The sequence below is a fragment of the Pistacia vera genome, unplaced genomic scaffold (assembly GCF_008641045.1).
Source record: "Pistacia vera cultivar Batoury unplaced genomic scaffold, PisVer_v2 Contig400, whole genome shotgun sequence".
Lineage (NCBI taxonomy): Eukaryota > Viridiplantae > Streptophyta > Magnoliopsida > Sapindales > Anacardiaceae > Pistacia > Pistacia vera.
This window is the reverse complement of record NW_022196225.1, coordinates 453,762-477,216: the sequence shown is the minus strand read 5'-3', so window position 1 is coordinate 477,216 and position 23,455 is coordinate 453,762. Positions and strand designations below refer to the sequence as shown.

At 33.9% G+C, this 23,455-nt stretch overlaps 1 protein-coding gene across 1 annotated transcript in view; it reads right to left on the bottom strand.

The window, feature by feature from the left end:
* Positions 1–14,904: 14,904 nt before the first annotated feature.
* LOC116141863 (pumilio homolog 5-like) overlaps positions 14,905–23,455 on the bottom strand; it is a 28,458-nt gene continuing 19,907 nt past the window's right edge. Inside the window, 7 exon segments of the mRNA XM_031427333.1 lie at positions 14,905–14,936; positions 15,981–16,088; positions 16,091–16,109; positions 16,236–16,342; positions 16,345–16,409; positions 18,014–18,123; positions 18,241–18,462. Of these exon segments, the coding sequence (XP_031283193.1) occupies positions 14,905–14,936; positions 15,981–16,088; positions 16,091–16,109; positions 16,236–16,342; positions 16,345–16,409; positions 18,014–18,123; positions 18,241–18,462 (663 nt within the window).

Genomic DNA, 23,455 nt, shown 5'->3' with positions numbered 1-23,455 from the left:
TCACTAGAAACTAATACCAATATGGAAGTAGGAATAAAGCCATGAAAAACTCCTTTTCGCAAGGCATGAATTCTCATTCCAACATCAAGAAAAAAAATGCACAAGCAAAACCCAAAAATCAATAAATTCCCTAATTCACAAAAAAAAAAAAAAAAAAAAAAAAAGAAATAAATATCCATCCATGGTTAGTAGAGACACTCAATGCAGGTCCTTATAGGCACACGTCTAATACCAATTAAGGGGGCTTGAACTTCCCTAAAATCAAATTCACTTTGTGCAATGGAAGCAAGTCAATGCATATAATGGAGCTAATCCATTCACATGTTAAAACATGTTGATATTTTTTACTATCAGTTTGACCGACCCTTAGGTTTACTTAAGTGATCTAAGCACCATTTAAGGCTATTATGGAGATTGCAGTAATCTTAAGTACTCCTTCAAGTAGGCATTATCTCACTTTGTCCACTGATTTTCTAAAAACCACTTTTAAACTTTAGGGACAGAAGAATCAAATTATATTACTCTATTTTTTATACTAAATATTCGCAATATTGTGTCTTGATTAGAACACAACATGATTTAAAGAGAAAAAAACTTAGTTTCCACACCATAGCATTATAAGGACATTATACAATTTTGTTTTCTCTTCTATGAGGCAGCAGAAGAGTAATAAATAACTTCCACTTAAATACATACTTTGTGCAAGGAAACAAAGTGGTATTAAAATTAGATTTGTATGATGCTTTAGCCCATCTTAATTCTTCTGTACAAATTAGTATACAACCATCTTGACACTAACTCCAACAAATAATGAAGAATCTCTACATCACATGGTGATCATAAACATTGGTGAATGAGGCCATCATATGCCTAACTTTTAACAAAGTATATGAACTTGGTGCTGAAAGCTAAAGAATGACAAGTCTAATCAAGACAAATAAGCTTGGTAATCAACTCATTCAAAGAAGTCAGTTTGAGGCATGTACAAAAAATAACTATTTGTGTTGTAAAAAGCAAAACACAAACATTTTATGAGAATTTGACTTGTTCTAAGCACTTATAGACAGTTGATGCTCCAACACAATTAAAGAATTAAGTAAACAGCACAAAGCACACAATACCTACCGGGTAACATAGTTCCCATACTGGTCCTGAGCAAGAACATAAGCAGATTCCAAAATTTCATCCACTATACATTGACCTTGTTGTTCATCTGAACAATGCTCCAAAACTCTATGAAGAAAAAAAAAAATAAAAGTACTATAGCTATCATACCAACTGCATAATGTTTTCATGCCTATTCAAAAGGAAACTCTTCCTTAACGATTCCTCTTCTCCTTTCCTTATCCTGCTCCAACTATTAAAGGTCTTCCCTTTGCTAATCACTCTCCTTCTACACTGTTACAGGTGGTCTTCCGACCCTCAAAATCTCCACTAAGCAATTTGAACTACATACAGAGTGGACTTATGTGAAAACAGATTCTCTAAAAAAATCCGTGCCAAATTTGCAACCACTTCTCCATTCCTACTTGCCAAGCCTTAGTCCCTTAGCCAACCAAAGACCAATAATAACAGAAATATATATGCTGAGGTGGCAAAAAATTAACCCAATCATCAAGTACAACTTGTTTCATACAAATTTTAGACATATTTGCAAGGAAGATTGAAGAACAATTTCTTGGACGATCTAGCTAGGACCCAAAACTAAAAGCTTACCTTTTACCGCACAACCTTGATGTCCATCAAAAAATGCATAGCTGAGAGACGTCTGAGTATTTACCTCTAGAAACATTGACGTGCATAGCTGCGTGGGGCTGTACTCAAAATTCAGTTGTGTAGAAATTAGTTTTGGGTCGTTTTTGGAGAGAATGACCTAATTTATTTCAGTGGCCAAGCCTCTTGTTTGTGAACGCCTCACTTTTGGACAAACTTTTAATTATATATCTTTAATATAATATTTTAAAATGATAATTTTTTTTGTTATCTTATATACACTTAAACCTCGATATACTATGGAAATTTATTAATTAATGATATTTTATTTAATCGTATAAATTAATAAATTAATTTAAGGAAGCATTCTTTATTTTCTTTTTCCAAAATATTTAATTTAATTTATGTACATATTGTGTACAATTAATGTAGTATAGAGAATAAAGGTTGAAAATAACATCATTAGCCTATTTTATAGCTAGGAGTTAATGTAGTATATGGAATAACTCAAAAGTCTTTTAATTTAGTCATGTATATATATAATTTTAATATATAAGGAGGTTATTAATTTATATATCAAGTGGTATCTATGTGTTTTTCTTAATGTATTATTATATAAATTTAGCAAATTATCAATTTACCACATTGGTCCCAAGTCGGGACTGACCAAAAATATTATTTAATCGAGGTTATTAATTTATTGAGTGTTAATTTATCGAGATTTAACTATATCCGTTTGATAATCTCCTTGTGTTTTATGACATAACAAAAACCACTTTATTACATTAGCATAATAATTAAAGTAAATAGTTAATTATTTATCAAAAATTAAAATATTTATTTAGATTTTGTGGATATTCATTTTAAAAGAATACTTAAATTGAATTTAAATTAATATTTATTATCTAATTAATTAATTATACACATATGGAGTGATCCATTATTATTTATTTTATTTTTCCACTAAATAAAATTGGTCCACTCTTAGGAAACTGGTTGGGTTAGAGGAAACCCTTACTTAGAAAATTAATAGAAATACTCCTTCAATTTTTGGAATTCTACTAGGGCCACTCAGTACGGAGCCTTAGGAATTGGAGCTATCCCAAGTGCCAATTTACTGCTAAACTCCATATCTCTCTCTCTCTGGGAACCAACCTCGATAACTTATCCAGGAACATATATGAAAACTCTCGGACTACTAACACATCTTTGAACTCTAGATTGGGAACCACCCTGCTATGCACCATTTGGGCAAAAATACTTCATACATCTTTTTTTCTCAATTGCTTTTTGGCCCTCATATTACTGATCATCACTCTAACTGCATTGTTTTAAAAAGCAGACCACTCATTGACTCGGTCAAGGGGCCGGTTCGCGGGTTGACTGGTCTAACCAATTGGACTAGTCGGTCTGACCGGTATATAGCAGACACATCTTTAAACAATTCCCTTAATTGTTGTAAGATTAAAAACTAGTAAATACATCCCTAAAAGCTACCTATAAGCCCTTGTAAGTTTAAAATAAAGCAAATACACCCTGCAGATTTTATTATTAATTATTTTTTTTCTCTTTCCCCATCACTTCCATCTTTCTCCTTTTTTCTCACTCTCCATCACTTTCTTCTCTCTTTTTTTTTCTCTCTCTCCCCATCACTCCCCGTCACTTTATCTTTCTTCTAACACATTCGCGTCTCTCCACTGTAATTTTTCTCTCCTTTTCTCTTTCTCTTCATCTCCTCTTTTCTTTCTTCTAATCTTCTTCCTTACTCTTTCTCTTGTCTCCTCTTCTCTTTCTTCTTCCTTCTCCTCCCCTTACTTCTTCTTCTTTACACTTTAGATTTTAGAGTAAGTGAAAAAGAGTAGAAGATGAAAATGGAAGATGCAATTTGGTTTTTTTATTCAAATGAAATGGAGAATGAAACAGTGCTGCAAATTGGTTTAGGAGTTAGGAATATGAATTTTTTAGGATCAAATACCCAAAAATAGCGAACAGTTTTAAGTCCCGGCGGTTTTGTATTGTTTCGTCAGTCCATTTCCAGTCCAAAGCATGTTTAATGACATTCCAGGCTTTTATGTTAACCCGGACTGGAGTAAAGGCCGGCTCTCGGTCGAATCGGCCGGTCCGGGTTTTAAAACAGAGACTAATTGATAGCCCTTTCTAAAACTAAACATATCACAATCATCTAAATTGAATCTCACTCTTCTCTAACGATACTCATTCTCTACTTCATGTCTCCCTAGGAAATTTATACTCAAAATAATCCTTTTAATCAGGGATATTTAATCTAACTAGATTCATACTTACCTCTCCTCGCTTTAACAACTTTATCCGGATCGGTTAACTAACCATGGTTCTCTAGAACCCCACGGATCTGTAACCTATTTCTGTCTTTGCACAGTACCATTCTCAAATGTGAGTCTCTTACTGTACCACCTCTAATAGGCTACCATTTCTCTAAACCACTATGCAGGCCTTGCGCCCACTTACCTTCAAGTTTTTCTTTCTAGAGTTAACTTCGCAATAGGTTTGCAGTCATTGGATCCAAAACTAATCTTGCTAACTTAGAGGCTTACTCTCCCGCTACTAAATATATGAGACTCAACCCCGCTTCATCTAAACCTGTGGGTACAAACGCTAGCAGGATTGCATTCACCCACATTCTCTATTGATTCTTACTATCAGATAAAAACACAACTACTATTAATCATCAATACATCAACCCACACGTAAAAGATTTACATTAGCGGTCAGCTTACGAGCACGTCATGTGCTTGAAGGCACACTTCACTTTCCATAACTAGCTTCTGATCTACTCTTTCAAAAACATCTTAAGTTCTCTAAAATCTTGCTCGATACCAAAATGTAATCTCTACTAGGCAAGTATCACTAGTATCTTTAGAGATAACCAGAGAATTGCTAGCTTAAAAATGGGTGTTCGTCTAATTTTTTTTTTTTTTTTATCTATCAGTTATAAAATACTCTACACAATGCCATTTCTCACATTTATAAAAATAATAAGAATTATTTTCTAATGAATCAAAAAGCATGAAGTATTTTTCTAAATATTATACTACCAAAAATATATTCATAAATCCATATTAATTCCTTCACTAGACAGTGTGTGCTATCATATTGCCAGCTTAACGTCTCCCGATGCTCAATCTAATACCTACAAAAATAAGAAAAGCAACGGGTAGTATAAATGCTCAGTAAGTAAATTAAATCTAACTATGCTCTTACTTCGTTGTCCCCATTTTGCTGTACTGCTTCTAAATTTCTGCTTGCTTTCCTCTTTATCTCAGCGCTACTACTTAGAGTCTCTATTTTTTTCTCAATCTTTCTAGTGTTGTGCTATTCTTTATCATTTATTTCTTTCTCTACTAGATTACACTTCTATTTCCTTCTTACTCAACAAATCGTAAGTTCCTTGCCATTTGTCATTTTTCTAATTTCTATTCTTTTCTAGCATGTATCTAATTTCTATCATTTTTTTGTTATCTCTAATTTCTTTTCTATTCTCGTAGGCTTCTATTTTCTTTTCTTCTTTATTCTCATGGGCTTCTTTTTTCTTTTCTTGCTAGTCAGACACACAATAATAAAATAAACTCTTTAGTCTATCATAAATGCATAATAGCAATGCACACAAAAGTCGATCATATGCAAATGATCATGTTTGTATTCTTTCTGAAAAAAAAATTTCTAATTCTTTTGAAATTCTTTCCTTTCTTTCTGAAATTCTTTTTTTTCTTCTATTTTCTTCTATTTTTCTTTCTTTTTCTCTTTCCGTATTCTGCTCTGGTTTGTTGATCGACTACGCTGAGGCATGGATTTGAACCTGGCCGTGTGAGGTATGTGAAATTCTTTCTAGGTACAGTCTCATCCACATGCACTTCTAGGGACGTACAATTTTGTTTCTATCTAGGGCCGCTCACTGATGGCGAGTGCATGTGGGAAGCTTCTGCATCTCTGTCACCACTAGCTAATGAGCAAAAGCTCAAGGTTTCCCATGCACAGTCCTTGAAAACATGCTCTGTAAATCTGAAAAAACTAGCTAGACATTTTCCAATAATTTTAAAATTCTGAGATATATGTTATGCTATGTCATGTATTTATGTGTTGTCTATGCATGATCCCAAATACGTGTTTACTTGACATGTATCTATAATTCTAAGGCTTTTATTTCTTACTTTTCTGGAAAGCCCAAAGTTATTCTAATAATACGCTACTAAACATTTTCTATTTTATTCTTTATTTCTAGATTCTATGCACCATGTGTACTACCAATTCTATATTTCTACATAATTCTGTAATTCTTCAATTCTACAGCTATGTAAAATGTACACGTACCAATTATATTATCTCTCAAAATTCACTTTTCTATAATTCTATTAGTGGGTATTAAAAAGCAAAATTCACTAGGGAATGAATTCTACATTTTGGGCAATCTAATTTCTTCTAAAAAAATCTATGCCCAACTTAGTTTAATTCTACTAACTTGCTCAATATGCTACTAGATTTCTCAAATTTATATATCACATAACCTTGTCATTAAACAGCTCTCTAATATTTTTCTAATGTAACAAACATGCCTTGTACATTTCTAATACAAATCTTTGCCATAAATTTGCATTCCTTAACATGACCTCAACTTCAATTGTTATCATGCCCTTCTTCTTCTTTTCTTTTGGCTACATTCTATACTAATCTATGTTGCAATATTAATCATTGTAAATTCAATTAACATATGGCATAACATATATACTTTAGCTAAATTCAATTCTTTTTAACATTCTAACAGACTTTTGGCCATACAAATATTCTCAAGATCTTCTAGCACATTATGTGCTTGTAACATATAATAGGCATGAAAACTATACTTATACCAATCAATTTCTAAAATGGTCATGTATTTAATACAAAACCAAACTTCTATTTCTTTGATGTTTCTTTTGATATCTATCTTGGGAAGCTTTTCTATTCTTTATACAATAAAATCACTTATTTATATTTTTTATAATATCAAACAAGAAACACAATATACTCTTAGGCCAAGCCATCCTTTGGATGATCTTTCTAATTTCAAGCATACAAGCTTGACAACTTATGTTATATTGTAATATTATAATATAATCACCATCTTTTACTATCATCAATACTACACTATTGCAACAATTTAATATGCAATTCTTACCATCACTTTTCTAAAGTCATAAGTTTCAAAACTCATATCAATGACTAAATACAATATGACATTCAACTAATGCTAAAAGTTCAAGCAACTTGAACCATGCACTAAAGGTCATTCATTCATTAAACTAGCATAATCAAGTGTTATTCTAAATTTGGCATAACAAAATCACTCTTAACACTTAACTATACTTGGTCAAGTCTAATACCACCTTTTAACATCAATTCTTTCATTTCTCAAACAATATTTAACAAATTTATGCATGCATTTCTTTTTTAATTTTCATCAAACAATTTATATGCACATACAAGTACTTGTTGGCCACGTTTCACACTCTCTCCAAATCCTCAAATTGAAACAAAACTCACCAAAAACCAACTCCTAATCTGGCCAAATCTAATTCCTACAACCATCAATATTTCATCCATATCCATCTATTCCCCAAATCATCACATACCCATGAACTACTCTTCATGGCTGAACTTTTACACATCATTCAAGCATTTAATGGCCACAATTCTCACCATAACACATACAACCTACAATAACAACAATTACATTATGACTCAAAACAAGGCTTAAGTTTTGTCACTTAATTTTTTCCTTGCAAGAATCCATTTCTTTGCTTCCTTTGCTCGCTTTCTCCATTGATTCATGCTAAAACACATAAATTCATGAGAACTCATACTTATAAAACACAAATCACAAACTTTTGCTTCTTACCTTAGAAAGCCATAAAATGAACATGTATTCACTTAGGCATGAATTCTCATGTAATTCTCTTGGAAGACTTTGAAGAAATGGACGACGAAGGTGGCTGGCCTTTTTGGTGTGCAAATGGTTAGGGTTTTGTCAATTGAGGTCTTATAATTAAATAAATATATATTCCTATTTTGCCCTTGCACTTTTATGATAATTTCAATTATGTCATACGTGCATTTACCGATATAGCCTCACTTTCAATGGATTTAACACATGTTTTTGGTCATTTTCACTTCCCATCATAAACTCTAATTATGGGTGAAAAGATCATTTTACCCTTATTCTTTAATTTCTCCCTATTCTTTACAAAAACGTATTTATCTCGGCATTACATCACGTGTATTGTCCATAACCTTTCTACCAATCTATTTCATGGCTAGCACACTTAATACATTATATTTATCATACTCAGTTTTCACTTGAACATGTGATTATATGTGAAATGACCATTTTGCCCTTATTGAAACTTTTATGAAATTCCACTATAAAACTAGTTAAATATATTCACTATGGCTATAAAATAATCCCTACCATATTTTTGAATGTGGGTAATACATACAACCCAACCATCATGACTCAACTTCGTGTATCAATGCGCACGACAGAGGAGGCTCACAAGCAATTGATCTCCGAACTCACTCGCTCAAGGTAAGGCTGAATAGAGCCCGCAACCAGAGTACTCATATTGGAGATTTAGATCGAGTGCAAAAAATGCTTGACGACCTAAGAGCCCACCAGAACAATGTGGCAGAAGAGATAGTGAGTTCTCCGTTCACGGAGGAAGTTTGTTAGGCCCCGCTCCCTAGGGATTCAGGGTGCCAGAGAGCAAGTTCAACAGGAAAGGGGATCACAAAGACCACCTTGACTCTTTTAACGACCTAATGAAGTTGCGTCAGGTCTATGACTTGGCAAAGTGTCACTGTTTCGCAGTCACGTTAGTAGGGGATGCCAAGAGGTGGTACAAGAGGGTCAAGGCAAACTCAATTCAGTCTTGGCAATAATTTTCCTTGCTATACGTACATCAATTCCAAGCAAGGAGACAATTTGCAATGTTGCTCAACAATCTAAGCAATATTCGTCAAGAAAAAGATGAAATAATGACCTCGTATTTAACAAGGTTCCAAAATCAACTGAGAATGAGAATCCTCAAGACAATAGAAAAGTTTTGGGGGAATTATCTAATTCTGCTAGTCTTTATGCTCAGCTTGCTAGTGTTTCTATCAATTTCCCTACAGATTCACAAGTGCGTAGTAGTACAATTGGAGCTCAACTGACTAGTGTTCCTATCAGTCTCACTATAGATTAGTGCACAATAGCGCACCTAGAGCTCAGTCTAAGTTTCCAGCTAGTTTTGCTCATTCATCTGGTTGTATTAGAGAAGCTAATCCTACTAGTTCTTAACTAGATTAGTTTTCAACACCAATTGCTACCTTTGATTCTGCAAATTACTTCACAACTAACAGATTAGTGCACAATAGTGCACCTAGAGCTCAGTCTAAGTTTCCAGCTAGTTTTGCTTATTCATCTGGTTGTATTAGAGAAGCTAATCCTACTAGTTCTCAACTAGATTAGTTTTCAACACCAACTGCTGCCTTTGATTCTGCAAATTACTTCACTACTAATAGTGCTTATTCTCTTAATTCTCCACAAGAGCAAAGTCCTCTTGATATTCATCTCAAAGTAGTTCTTCCCTTGTCTATACCACAGTCTAAATCTACTTCTGCCAGCATACATCTTATGCTTACAAGGTTAAAAACAAAATCTTGTGTTCCTTCCTCCTCCGCTCATGCTTATCTTTCCACTACTATTATACTTAAGGAGCCCAAATCTGTTAAGGAGGCCTTAACCATTCTAGAATGAAAAAAATGCTATGGAAGCGAATATCAAGCTCTCTTGAACAATTACATTTGGGATCTTGTCCCTTATTCAAAAGGCATGCATGTAGTGGGTTATAAATAGGTTTATAAAACTAAATTGCACTCAGATGGTTCCTTAGAAAAATATAAGGTTGGGCTGGTGGCTAAGGGGTTCCAGCAAACCCTCGGCTTAGATTACTTTGATACCTTCTCTCTAGTAGTGAAAATTACCACTATCAGAATTGTGCTCTCTTTGGCAGTTCATCATCATTGGGAGATTCAACAACTTGATTGTTAACAACGCATTCTTGAATGGAGAGTTGACTGAAACAATGTTCATGATGGAGCCTAAGGGATTTGTTTCATCCTCTGCTAAGCCACAAGTTTGCAAGCTTAGTAAAGCCATATATAGACTCAAACAAGCTCTAAGAGCTTGGTTTGATAAACTAAGGACTACTTAACTCACCTGGGGTTTTCTTAAGAGTAATACTAGCCTTACAAAGAGGCATACAAAGAAGTATACAAAGAGACAAATCCAACCCTTAAAAGAAGGGAAAGAGAGAGAGAGAGAGAGAGAGAGAGAGAGGCAATCATGAATTTTAAGGGCTGGATTTGTCTCTTTGTATGCCTCTTTGTAAGGCTAGTATTACTCTTTTCTTAATTCACTTCTGATGCGAGTTTATTTTACTATAAGAATGATTCTCAAGTTGTTTATTTACTAGTGTATGTCAATGAGATTCTAGTTACTGGCAATAATTCTCAGCTTATAGACCAAGTAATCAAGGATTTGAATAGCCAATTTGCTCTCAAAACAATAGGTGTAATAAGTTACTTTCTCAAGTTTGAAGTTAAGAGAAATGATTTAGGCCTCCTTCTTACTCAAACAAAGTATGCATATGACTTGTTAGAAATAGCAAAAATGGCAGATTCTAAACCATTTGTTACTCCTATGGCCATTGGTACAAAACTTGGGAAAGAAACTAGTGATTTGTTTGATCAACCAACTTTATATAGAAGCATTGTTGGTGGCTTACAGTACCTTACCTTATCCAGACCACATATGGCTTTTACAGTCAATAAATTGAGTCAATTTTTACAAAATCCTACTATTATCCATTGGACTGCTTGTAAGAGAGTCTTGCGGTATATTAATTAAAGACACTTTACAATATGGCTTGGTGTTTAAACAACATAAGTTTCTTCATTTAGAAGCCTATGCTGATGCCGACCGATCGGGCTAGTGACATTAATGACCGCAGATCAACCAGTGGATATGCTGTGTTTCTTGGTGATACTTTGGTGTAGTGGAGTTNGGTGTAATAAGTTACTTTCTCAGGTTTGAAGTTAATAGAAATGATTTAGGCCTCCTTCTTACTCAAACAAAGTATGCATATGACTTGTTAGAAATAGCAAAAATGGCAGATTCTAAACCATTTGTTACTTCTATGGCCATTGGTACAAAACTTGGGAAAGAAACTGGTGATTTGTTTGATCAACCAACTTTATATAGAAGCATTGTTGGTGGCTTACAGTACGTTACCTTATCCAGACCACATATGGCTTTTACAGTCAATAAATTGAGTCAATTTTTACAAAATCCTATTGTCCTCCATTGGACTGCTTGTAAGAGAGTCTTGCGGTATATTAATTAAAGACACTTTACAATATGGCTTGGTGTTTAAACAACATAAGTTTCTTCATTTAGAAGCCTATGCTGATGCCGACCGATCGGGCTAGTGACATTAATGACCGCAGATCAACCAGTGGATATGCTGTGTTTCTTGGTGATACTTTGGTGTAGTGGAGTTTAAAGAAGCAGAAGGTAGTTTCCCTGTCATCTACTGAAGATGAATATAGGGCATTAAGTCAAGTAGCTACTGAAGTTTTATGGATTCAACATCTTTTTAACGAGCTTGGTATTGATCTTCCACATGTCCCTATTATATGGTGTGATAATATGAGTGTTGGAGCTTTATCATCCAATCCCCTTTTTCATGCCCGCACTAAACATATCGAAATAGACGTACATTATATTAGAGAGCTTGTTGCAAGTAAAAATTTGCTATGTTGCAAGAAAAGGTCAATGTATCTGCCATTTTACTTGACAAAGTATTGGTCTGAGCTTCTTGGTGTTGTTTACTGATCTGAGCTGATTAGTACTGTTTACTAGTTTCTGCTCATTAGTGTTGTTACTAATCTAGGATGTTCCTCACTTGAACTGATTTGGTACTGTTTTCTACTCTAAATTGATTGATATGTTTGATGTTGCTCAACATGGTGTGATAAGGTGATGAATACTGTGGTGATGCTTTTCTTACCACTGGTACTGATCTTGTGTGGAAATTGGTGAATGTTATTGCTTCATATGCTATTTGCTACTGCTAATGGTGTCTTGGCCATGATGGAAATTGGTGAATGTTATTGCTTCATATGCTATTTGCTACTGCTAATGGTGTCTTGGCCATGATGGAAATTGGTGCATGTTATTGCTTCATATGCTATTTGCTGCTGCTAATGGTGTCTTGGCCATGAGGCTAAAATGCTGTGCAGATGGTGGTTTGCTTACTACTACTCATAGTAAGGTGATTTATAGATTAAAGTTAGTTCTGCAAACTGAAGAATGTGGTGTAAAAAATGAATAGTGCTCAAAGCTACTGTGGAATCGAGTTTGGTTTTTCAGGTGGTATTGAACTAAGGAACAGAAAGAAGATTCAGTTTAACAGAGGATATTAGACCAAGTTGAGCTTAAGTGGGGATATTAGACTAAGACTTGAAAATTTTGTTTGAATAGATGTGAGGGTTAGTTTTGTAATTTGTCAATGTGTTACCAATACGGTGCGTTTTAGATTGTTGCTGCTGTATAAAAACAGTTGGGTGTTTAATTGAGTTAACGGCTTTTCACCCATTTCACTGTTGCGTGTTCTTCTTTTCATTCTTGTTTTCTTGAAATAGCAAAAACCTTTCATACAGGCATACGTCTAATACCAATAAGGGGGCTTGAACTTCCCTAAAATCAAAATTACTTTATGCAATGGATAAGCAAAGTCGATGCATATAAATGGGAGCTAATCACATTCACGATGTTAAGAACAATGTTAGATATTTTTACTATCAGTTTGACCGAGCCCTTAGGTTTACTTAAGGAATTAAAGCAACATTTAAGGCTCTTATATGGGAGATTGTAGTAATCTTTACGGAAACAGAAGAATAAGTCAATTATATTACTCTATTTTTTTATACTCAACATTCGCAATATTCGTGTCTTGATAGAACACAACATGAATTTAAAGGAAGCTAAAAACTTAGGTTCCATAATTACATTTTAAGCTGAACCATATACAATTTGTTTTTCTATGAGGCAGCAGAGAGTAATAAATAACTTTCTCACTGAAATACATACTTGGTCAGGAAACAAATTGGAATTAAATTAGATTGGATCTAAGTCATATAAAGTCAACAAATCTCAACAAGTCTCAAAATAATCCAAACTGGTGTTGTTGAAAACCTTGGCCATTAATGCTGCTTTGTATCTCCGATGAGTGCCATCTGCATTCAATTAAGCTTTGAACACCCATTTATTTCCACCATGTCATTTTAGGTGAATAAGTAACTCCAAGTTTGATATCTGAGTAAAGCTGATATTCCGAGTCCATGGAAGCTTTCCACTTCTGTATGATTTTGGCTCAGCATGAATAAGCAGAGAGGAAAGAAAGCTTGAGCCTAAGTCTTAGACTTGGTGATCATGGAATATGATTTTGCTCAGCATGTGAGACTTCTTTTTGCTTATAGGAATTACCACTTCCAACTGAATAGCAGGAAAATCTACAGTAAAAGTTTTGAAGAAGCTATAGAATTTACAACTAGATTGTGACAAGGGAATCGTAGCTTGATCTGTAGCAGAAGAAAATATTTTTCTGAAGAAGATTAGAATGTAAGTGCCAAAAGGTACTAAAGTGTCGATAGCAGTTGGAATAGAAGTTACCAATACCATTCTAAATGATTCGCAGCAAAAGATTCTATACCAAGGTTATCACACCATATAATGTACGTTCAGCTTTTCATTTTTCTTTTTGTCAGGCAATCACCTACAAGGCATATGCCTAACCAATATGTCAAATAACAGATCAATGGATAAATACCTTCATGCTTTACTAATTTGAAACTTTGGAGTATGGTTAAAGAGATTGTTGGGAAGATTTCGCTTTGGAGATTTCTGAGGATTTGGCTAGTGATGCACTAGGGTTTACCTATGATTCATCTATTTCATTTACAAAGGAGGAAAGATTCGGTGGATCATCAAATCCAAAAGTAATCTTCGAGTAGAATTTACAATGAAAAATAGATTTGAGTCTACAAGGGTTATATCTGGAAGGTTACTGATTGGATTTGTCAAAAAATGAATTAACTGGTGAAATCCCGTCAAAAAATTGGAGACCTCCAAGGAATCTTGTAGTAATTGTCTTTACAATTTGTTATCAGATCTATATCAAAGAGTTTTCCCATTTGAAAGAGATAGAGAGCCTAGACCTTCCCACAATAAGTCAGGGCCAAAATCTCCCAATTAATTCAATTATATAATTTGGAGGTCTCATCAATGTGGCAATACAAAACCTATCTAGATTCATTCCTATCAAGCTCAGTTTGGATTTAATGAAAGCGCTACGAAGGTAATCCTTATCCTGGCTCAATTAATTATAAAGAGTTGCACTAATGCCCCAATACCACCACTCTAGCATCCATTGAAGAAGAGATGATAATGAATCTACTATTGACATAGATATGTTGGAGTTTTGTTGGATCATATGTTACAACTATATGGGGTTTATATGTTGAAGGTTATTGGCTTAATTTGTTTCACTTTCAAGGGTATTTTTTTTTTTTTTTCTGTTTACTTTAGAAACTTAGTAATATTTTTCTTTAAGTTATAAAAAATTAATCTCAAGAAATAGAAATTAAATCAATGTATATTACAGTTATTACAAAAAAGATATTGCCCCATCCTGCATTGTTACTTGGCTTTCTCCAATTGGGCGGAAAAAGTGTATAGTTTTATCAAAAGATATTATAAAAACAACTCCATTAAAGAAATAGGGAATTTGAAAATAAACTTCAAATGCTATTAATATAAAAATTGGTATGGGCAGTCTAAGAAAGCCCTCTCTTCAAATATGAAAATAGAAAAAGTTAATCAAGCAATACATCACCATTATTATTTATACACAGTTCGAACATACATATTTTATATAGCACATATATTTACTTAATTAGCTTTTATCAAACTGGCAAGTATTAGAATCAGATACTAAAGTGGCATACTTTTCCAAACAATTAACTGGGATTTGCCACCGAATCCTCCAGAATTTCCAATGAAAATGCTACCCCATTCTATCCATCCGAAGTTTCTGAGGCTTGGCTTTCTGCACATGAGAGATCAACATCAACATTCTTTTTAACATTATTGTGATTATATCAAGGAACAAGCATCAATAACAAAATATCACATACATGCATGCATAAAATCGAACACGCCATGTACTTTCTTAATCTTTTTCAACAAAAATTACATTAGCAAAAGATACTTCTTTAACAATCTTATTTAGTACATCAAATCCAAGCAATGACAACAATGTGGCACCCCCAAAGAAACATTATCTTAAAGGATAAAATTTCATCCAACTCGAAACTTGGCTAATTACGGCGTCCAACTGAAATACACACTTCTCTTACAAGGAGGTTTGTGATAAAAATTAGTAAGCTTCAAGGGAAGTCTTCTCATGATTTCAAGAATATCTATGATGATCTTGGTATTATTAAGGGGGTTTTTGATGAATTTTGTAACTAGGATGGTCAGCAGTGTGACCAAATGTCTGAGTGAGGTTTAATTAAAATTTGTCACATAAATTCAGGAATGGACAAAATACTCTGGTTGAAGAATTATCATGATGCAACAGAGGATAAAGGATGAAGTAATAAAATTGTATACACAAATCCACGCTAGTACGCATGGACCTTCTGTAAATGTCCATGATAAAGTGTGCAGTGTCTATTTTTGAAGTTACATATACATAATGATATCAAATGCATGTGACCCTGGTGATATCATAGAAATGGCAATGTGTTGATGATTGTCAACAATAGTATCCATTAACGGCTGTAGTGAATTGTAGATTTAAATCTTGATAAAAGAATGTATGATAGAAGTCTGTCGATTATGTAAGTTGAACAGAAAATACAAAAACGAAAAGAAAAGAAAAAAGTTGATGAATTGACGAAGACTAAGGCCATTTCTTAGAAAACTAACAGTGTTCCTCCAAAATGATCTATCTAAATGCCAATATTTTGTCCCATAGAGATTTTTGCTTCTTTCAATTAGCCATGCATGGTATGCTTGCATGAGCAAACAATCATTCCCAAGCATATAAACATGAAAAATAACATAACATAACAGGAGATTTATGTACCTTCACCATAAAGTTGCTCAAACCAAGCAACTATGTGCTTCCCATAAGTGTATTTTTTCAGAGTTTGACAATGAACCTTTATGCAATTGATCAATACTACCACATAGCAAATTGATCCTTCATCATTATCTGATACATGGAAATTCAAGACCTCAAGAGTCAGCAAAGAGAAAAAAAGACATCACCTCAAAAAAGGCTAATGAAGTAGAAATGATAATTGTAGAATTTGTAAATTACGATTTCAATTTGTCTCACCAATAAATTGCCATTTTCTTCAGATTGCCCAACAATCTCCTCAATCAAAAGCTCCCACTCTGCAGCATTACCATACTCCAAACACTTCTCAACAACATTTGATGCACAATTTTTCCAGCCAACTTGCTGATAATTTGGCTTCTTTCATTGGATTTTCCCCTCTCCAGAACATGCGGTCAGCAGTATAACCAATTCATATTAAAGTTGATAAAACCATCACAGAGTTAATATGATAAAACCATCAGAGAGATCAGAACGATCTTACAAATAAAACAGAAAAGGTGGGTAATTTTAGGCAGTAAAAAGCTCAGACAAACAATGACTTCGACCAACTAAAAACAGAAACCTCACAAAGCACTAAAGATGAAAGCATAATATTGCAAACATGCACCTAAATCACAAGGCAAGCTAATCAATGTAACATCAGAATTCATACTACTCATAGGTCAAGGACTACATATACTAAAGGGAGATGACTACAGGCAGACTTTCTACAGGGTGCTTTAGCCTTAGTTTACAAGAAGAGAAATCCTTTTCCTTCATCTTTGTCACTAGGAAACAAAATAATACCACATATGGAAGTAGGAATAAAAGCTATGGAAAAACTCCTTTTGCAAGGGGCATGAAATTCTCATTCCAACATCAGAGAAGAAAAAAATGCACGAAGCAAAACCCAAAAAGCAATAAATCCCTAATTCACAAAAAAAAAAAAAAATAATAAAATAAAAAAAAAAAAAGAAAAAGAAAAGAGGAATAATATACATCATGGTGAGTAAAAGACACTTCATATGCAGGTCCTTATATAGGCATACGTCTAATACCAATTAAGGGGGCTTGAACTTCCCTAAAATCAAAATTCACTTTGTGCAATGGAATAAGCAAAGTCAATGCATATAAATGGAGCTAATCACATTCACAATGTTAAGAACAATGTTAGATATTTTTTACTATCAGTTTGACCGAGCCCTTAGGTTTACTTAAGTGAATCTAAGCAACATTTAAGGCTATTATGGAGATTGCAGTAATCTTAATGTACTCCTTCAAGTAGGCATTGATCTACACGTTGTCCACGGATTTTCTAAAAACCACTTTTTAAACTTCAGGGAACAGAAGGAATAAGTCAATTATATTACTCTATTTTTTATACTAAATATTCGCAATATTTGTGTCTTGATTAAGAATACAACCATGAACTTTAAAGGAAGCTAAAAACTTAGGTTCCACACCATAGCATTATAAGTTGAGCATTGATACAATTTTGTTTTTCTTCATATGAGGCAGCAGAAGAGTAATAAATAACTTCTCACTGAAATACATACTTGTTCAAGAAACAAAGTTGGTATTAAAATTAGATTTGTATGATGCTTTTAGCCCATCTATTAATCTGTCTAGTAGAAATTAGATATACATACCATCTTGACAGCTAACTGCCAAACAAATAATGAAGAATCATCTACATCACCAACTGGTGAGATCATAAAACCATTGTTGAATGAAGGCCATCAATATCTAAACTATTTAACAAAGTATATGAACTTGGTGCTGAAAGCTGAAGAGAATGACAAGTCTAATCAAGACAAATAAGCTTGGTAATCAACTAGTTCAAAGAAGTCAGTTTGAGGCATAGACAAGAATAAACTATTTGTCGATGGAATAAAGAAGCAAAAACACAACATTTTATGAGAATTTGATTGTTTCTAAGCACTTGATAGACAGTTGATGCTATCCAACAACAATTAAAGAATTAAGTAAGCAGCACAAAGCACACAATACCTACCCGGGTAACATAGTTCCCATACTGGTCCTGAGCAAGAACATAAGCAGATTCCAAAATTTCATCCACTATACATTGACCTTGTTGTTCATCTGAACAATGCTCCAAAACTCTCTATTGAAAAGAAAAATAAAAAAAATAAAAGATAAACAAATAATAGTTTCAACAAACAAAATGGGATCTCAAATAAATAAAAGAAGTCTGCAGAACCAAGAAATTGAGTTCTATTACCTGAATAACACGACAACCATATGGATGTGTAGAAAGTGTGGCAACTAAAAATCCAATTTTTTTCTGTTGGTACACATTCTATACACTCTGTATCACACGATTCTCATTCTGATCACATATACATGTCATGACATGCCCATCAAGCTCAAGGACTAACTGCGTTTTCTGATCAAGCTCAAGGACTAACTGCGTTTTCTGATCAAGCTCAATGACTTCAAGGGCCTAGATAAATAAATAAATAAATCAAGATTAAAAGAAAATGATATTAAAATTTCAAACTGAAGAATATATGGTTATACTTGGAACTCATTCAAGCAAAAATTGAAGCATTCTTTATGAGAAAAATAAATTTGCACGCCCTTAGAACTCAAAAGACCACCCGCCCACACACACACAAACACCAAGAAAAAGAAAAGGTCATAAGATAATATGTAATACAAAAGGAATGACAAGATTAACTAAAAGCAAGAATATACATACAAAGCTATGATGAAAACTCAGATAGCTTTATTACATCTAACACACAAAATTCTGGACAAGTTGCCTACCCTACAAAATCTATAATGTAACAACCTATTGCTACAAAGCATCTTTCAATAATTTCAGAAATTTGGACAAATTTTGAGGCCATTATGAGAAATGTACAAAACCATTTGCATATAACATACAAATGGCTACATGGTTCCCCCGCTTATTGAAAAATCAAAATGTCAATTTATACAGATGGATGAATTAAAGATTTGATCAAAATCAAAAGACTAAGTGTAGCACTGTGAGGGAAAGACAGACTCAAGCAATTCAGGGGAAGGGAAAAAAGAAAGCTTCACTGTCTCACAAAATCAAGTGTGGTAATAAATAGTTTTTGGCTGTGGGCATAACCATCTTTAGTAGACAAAATCAGATAAATAAGTTATAATGAATCCACAATGAGGGGTATAGCCCTCACCATGCCGTCACTACCTTAAGGATCCCTCTTCTTTATATACAGGACAAATCTTCCTTCAAAGAGAGAGTCCAGTTCCGCCCCCCCTCCCCACAATATTCCTGGCAAAAGTTTCTTATTTAATTTGGTATCTTTCTTCCGCACTGAAAGCCTTCCCTTTGGAATTTACTTTGCTTTCTCTGATTGCCCATCCTACTCCTAAAAAGGGTGATGTTGTATCTGTTGATTGTCTCACATTCCAGTCAAACATTTCTAAATGACTAAACCATGGCTTAAACGCCCTTTAATCATTTATGAGGCCTGTGGGGCCTATAAAAGAAGGCTAAAAGCTTTTAAAGCCAGCACCAATCAGCTGAATATCATGAACAGCTCACACCTCTCGCACTTGAAGGCTCACAATAACCACAAAACAAATGCTATAGAAGAAGCCAATGTACCATTAAATTTAAAGATATGTATTTAAGAAAACTTACCCAACCTTTTGTATCACACGGCAACCATACATCTGCAAAATTAAAGTCAGCATCTGGCCAACAAGTTTCTCTGCAAGCTCCTTCATCTGCTCAGGACTTCCATGCTCGAAAAACTGTAATAAATCAGAATTCAACAAGAAACAATCAATAGCATACTAACTACAGAGTTAACAAAATGCCCTAGAGAATTGTTTTATATTCTATTGTATGTAAACCCACTTATACCTATCAAGCCTCAATTGGTTCAGAACTTTCCTGGCAACCACTAGCATTTAATAATTACCAAAAAATTACCTGTATCAGATCAACCAAACTTTTGTGCGCCCAACACAGCTGTTTTCTGTCCTGACATGAATGCAGGAATGTTTTCTGCCCAGTTGTCTGAACGTTGTCTGGGAGACCTATCATCCTCTAGTTCTCTTTAGAATAGAAAGAGAACTTCAGACAGATGCAAGGCTCACGCCATTATCATCTAATGCAGTAGACCTCCAATTATTTCCAGACACACCAATATGGCGTACCAAGCGCCGTTCTCTCGTGAAATAAGAGGTGGAGGAAGTCGTGGATTCAAGTTCACGTTAGAGCAGTAATCGCAAAATAGGCTGGATCAGAACCAGTTGCTCCTCAGATTCAAAATGTCCAAGATCTCGCTTAAACTTCCAAGCCTAAATTCAGACCAGAGTTGTTTTCAATAGCTGCAAATACCCTTCCAACTTGGTGGTGCACTACCACTTCGATTCGGAATCATGTGTGGGTCTCCATGAAATCTGTGCCTTCAAAAGCAATCCCAATTCCTCTGTTACCATATTCCCAATTGGGAACACACATTGCAGAATCTTTGGAAGAGGGCCAGTTTCTAGCTTCACGCTTTCCACCATCCTCATAGGGCTCTCTGTTGCCATTGATTTGGGGATAATTAGCCACTTTTTTTCTGAAACAAGGACATTCAAAAAATTGCCGCAGTGATACAATGTCAAGTTCATCAATAAATCATAATATTTCCGAACATGACAACGAGAATGCAAAAAATGCCTGTACAAATCCAGCATCTCATGGTTAGATATGAGGTGAAGCAAATTTATCCTATAATATAACCCGATTAATTGGGCTTATTTATCATTCTCAAAAAAGTTGGTTTAATTCCATCAAAATATAGATATCACTATATTTACTCTAAGGGGTCCCATTGTTGGGTAACATGAGGCAGGATACAAGAAATATATCTTTGTCAACATGTACCCATGTAAAAACCATGTAACCACCGAAGAGGTACAAGTGTTCATGTACTTGGTCACAAGGTATAAAAAGTTTTTTTATATATATCTCTGAAATTTTGACAGTTGACTTATTATTCGATTAAATAGACATGTACCGAGATGCTTACATGATAGGCATGCATAAATCATAAATATATAGAATTCAATTCTTTTTTGAAAACTTAATAATCAATTGAGCATAAGGAAAAACCTTTCTATCAGATTTGGTTGTTAACATCAATTTTCAAAACTGACTTAATAGATATTAAAATGCCTAACCAACCCAAGTTGGCCTTAGCAAATAAAGGAACTAGTTGTCTTCAAGTTTGGCACAGTAAGGCAAATGCAAAACATATCAGTCAGTCATAAAGGCAATCTGCCTAAGAAAGAGAATGGGGGCTAGCCATAATATGTCTTTGGAAGTTAAGTGCTTCTAAGTCAAGGTAAAATTACATTTTATTCATGACAATGGGATACAAAAAAAGAATACTCCATGGGGTTGCTTTAGTACAGCCCAAGTGATGCATTATGTCAAAAAATGTTTCTCCATTCCCATTATACAGTAAAAAATCATTAACTGTAACTGAAAATTATTGGTCCAAAGGACAGCTCTTCGTATTACAGCCAAAGAAGTATTGTCCAAGACAATGCCATTCTATTCTTTATCTTCTTTCTTCTTCTTTCATGAATGCGCCAAATGGCCAAACTTTACTCATTGCTGAACTTTATTACAGTATAAAATTGAGCCAAAAAAAACTATAGCTATCTACAACTGCATAAGTTTTCAGCTATTCAAAGGAAACACTCCTTAACGATCCTCTTCTCCTTTCTATCCTGCTCCACTATTAAAGGTTTCCCTTTGCTAATCACTCTCCTTCTACACTGTTACAGTGTCTTCACAACCCTCAAAATCCCAATAAGCAATTTGAACTAATACAGAGTGGACTTATGTGAAAACAGATTCTCTAAAAAAATCCATGCCAAGTTTGCACCACTTCATTCCTATTGCCAAGCTTAGTCCCTTAGCCAACAAAGACCAATAATAACAGAAATATATGTGCTGAGGTGGCAAAAAATTAACCAATCATCAATACAAATAAAGGAATCAATGTGTGAAAGTACAACTGTTATACAAATTTTAGACATATTTGCAAGGAAGATTGAAGACAATTCTTGGACGATCTGACTAGGACCCAAACTAAAAGCACCTTTTACCGCAAAACCTTGATGCCATCAAAAAATGCATAGCTGAAGAGCGTCTGAGTATTTACCTCTAGAAACATTGACGTGCATAGCTGCGTGGGGCTGTACTCAAAATTCGTTGGTAGAAATTAGTTTGGGTCGTTTTTGGAGAGATGACCTAATTTATTTCACATGGCACAACATCTTGTTTGTGAACGCCTCACTTTTGGACAAACTTTTATTATATATCTTTATATATATTTTAAAATGATAATTTTGTGTATCTTAATACAGTTAAACCTCGATATACTATAGAAATTTATTAATGAATATATTATTAATCGTATTATAAATAAATATATAATTTAGTAAGATTCTTTATTTTCTTTTTCAAAATATTAATTTAATTTATGTACTATTGTGTACATAGTTATGTGGTATAGAGAATAAGGTTGGAAATAACATCATTAGCCTATTTTATAGCAAGAGTTAATGTGGTATAGGGAATAACTAAAGTTTCTAATTTAGTATTGTATATATATATTTAATATATAAGGGATTATAATTTATATATCAAGTGGTATCTATGTGTTTTTCTTAATGTTTATATATAAATTACAAATTTTTCAATTTACCACATTGGTCCCAAGTGGGACTGCGCGAAAATATTATTTAATCAGGTTATAATTTATGAGTGTTAATTTATCGAGATTTAACTATATCCGTTTGATAATCTCCTTGTGTTTAGACATAACAAAAAACCACTTTATACATTAGCATAATTTAAAAAAATAATTATTATTATCAAAAATTAAAAATTTATTTAGATTTTGTGGATATTATTATAAAAGAATACTAAATTGAATTTAAATTAATATTTTATCTAATTAATTATTAACACATCTGGAGTGATCCTTTATATTATTTATTTTTCACTAAATAAAATGTGTGCAATTAGGAGACTGGTTGGGTTAGAGGAAACCTTGTTAGAAAATTATTAGAAATACTCCTCAATTTTTGGAATTCTACTAGGGCCACTCAGTAGGAGCCTAGGAGGATTGGGCTATCCCAAGTGCCAATTTACTGCTAAACTCTTCTTCTCTCTCTGGGAACACCCGATAACTTATCGGAACTGTATGAAAACTCTCGGACTACTAACAAACTTTTGAACTCTAGATGGGAACCACCCTGCTATGCACCATTTGGGCAAAAATACTCCATACATCTTTTTTTCTCAATTGCTTTTTGGCCCTCATTTATACGATCACACTAACTGCATTGTTTTAAAAACAACCACTCGTGACTCGGTCAAGGGGTCAGGCATGGTTGACTGGTCCAACCGATTGGATAGTCGATCGACG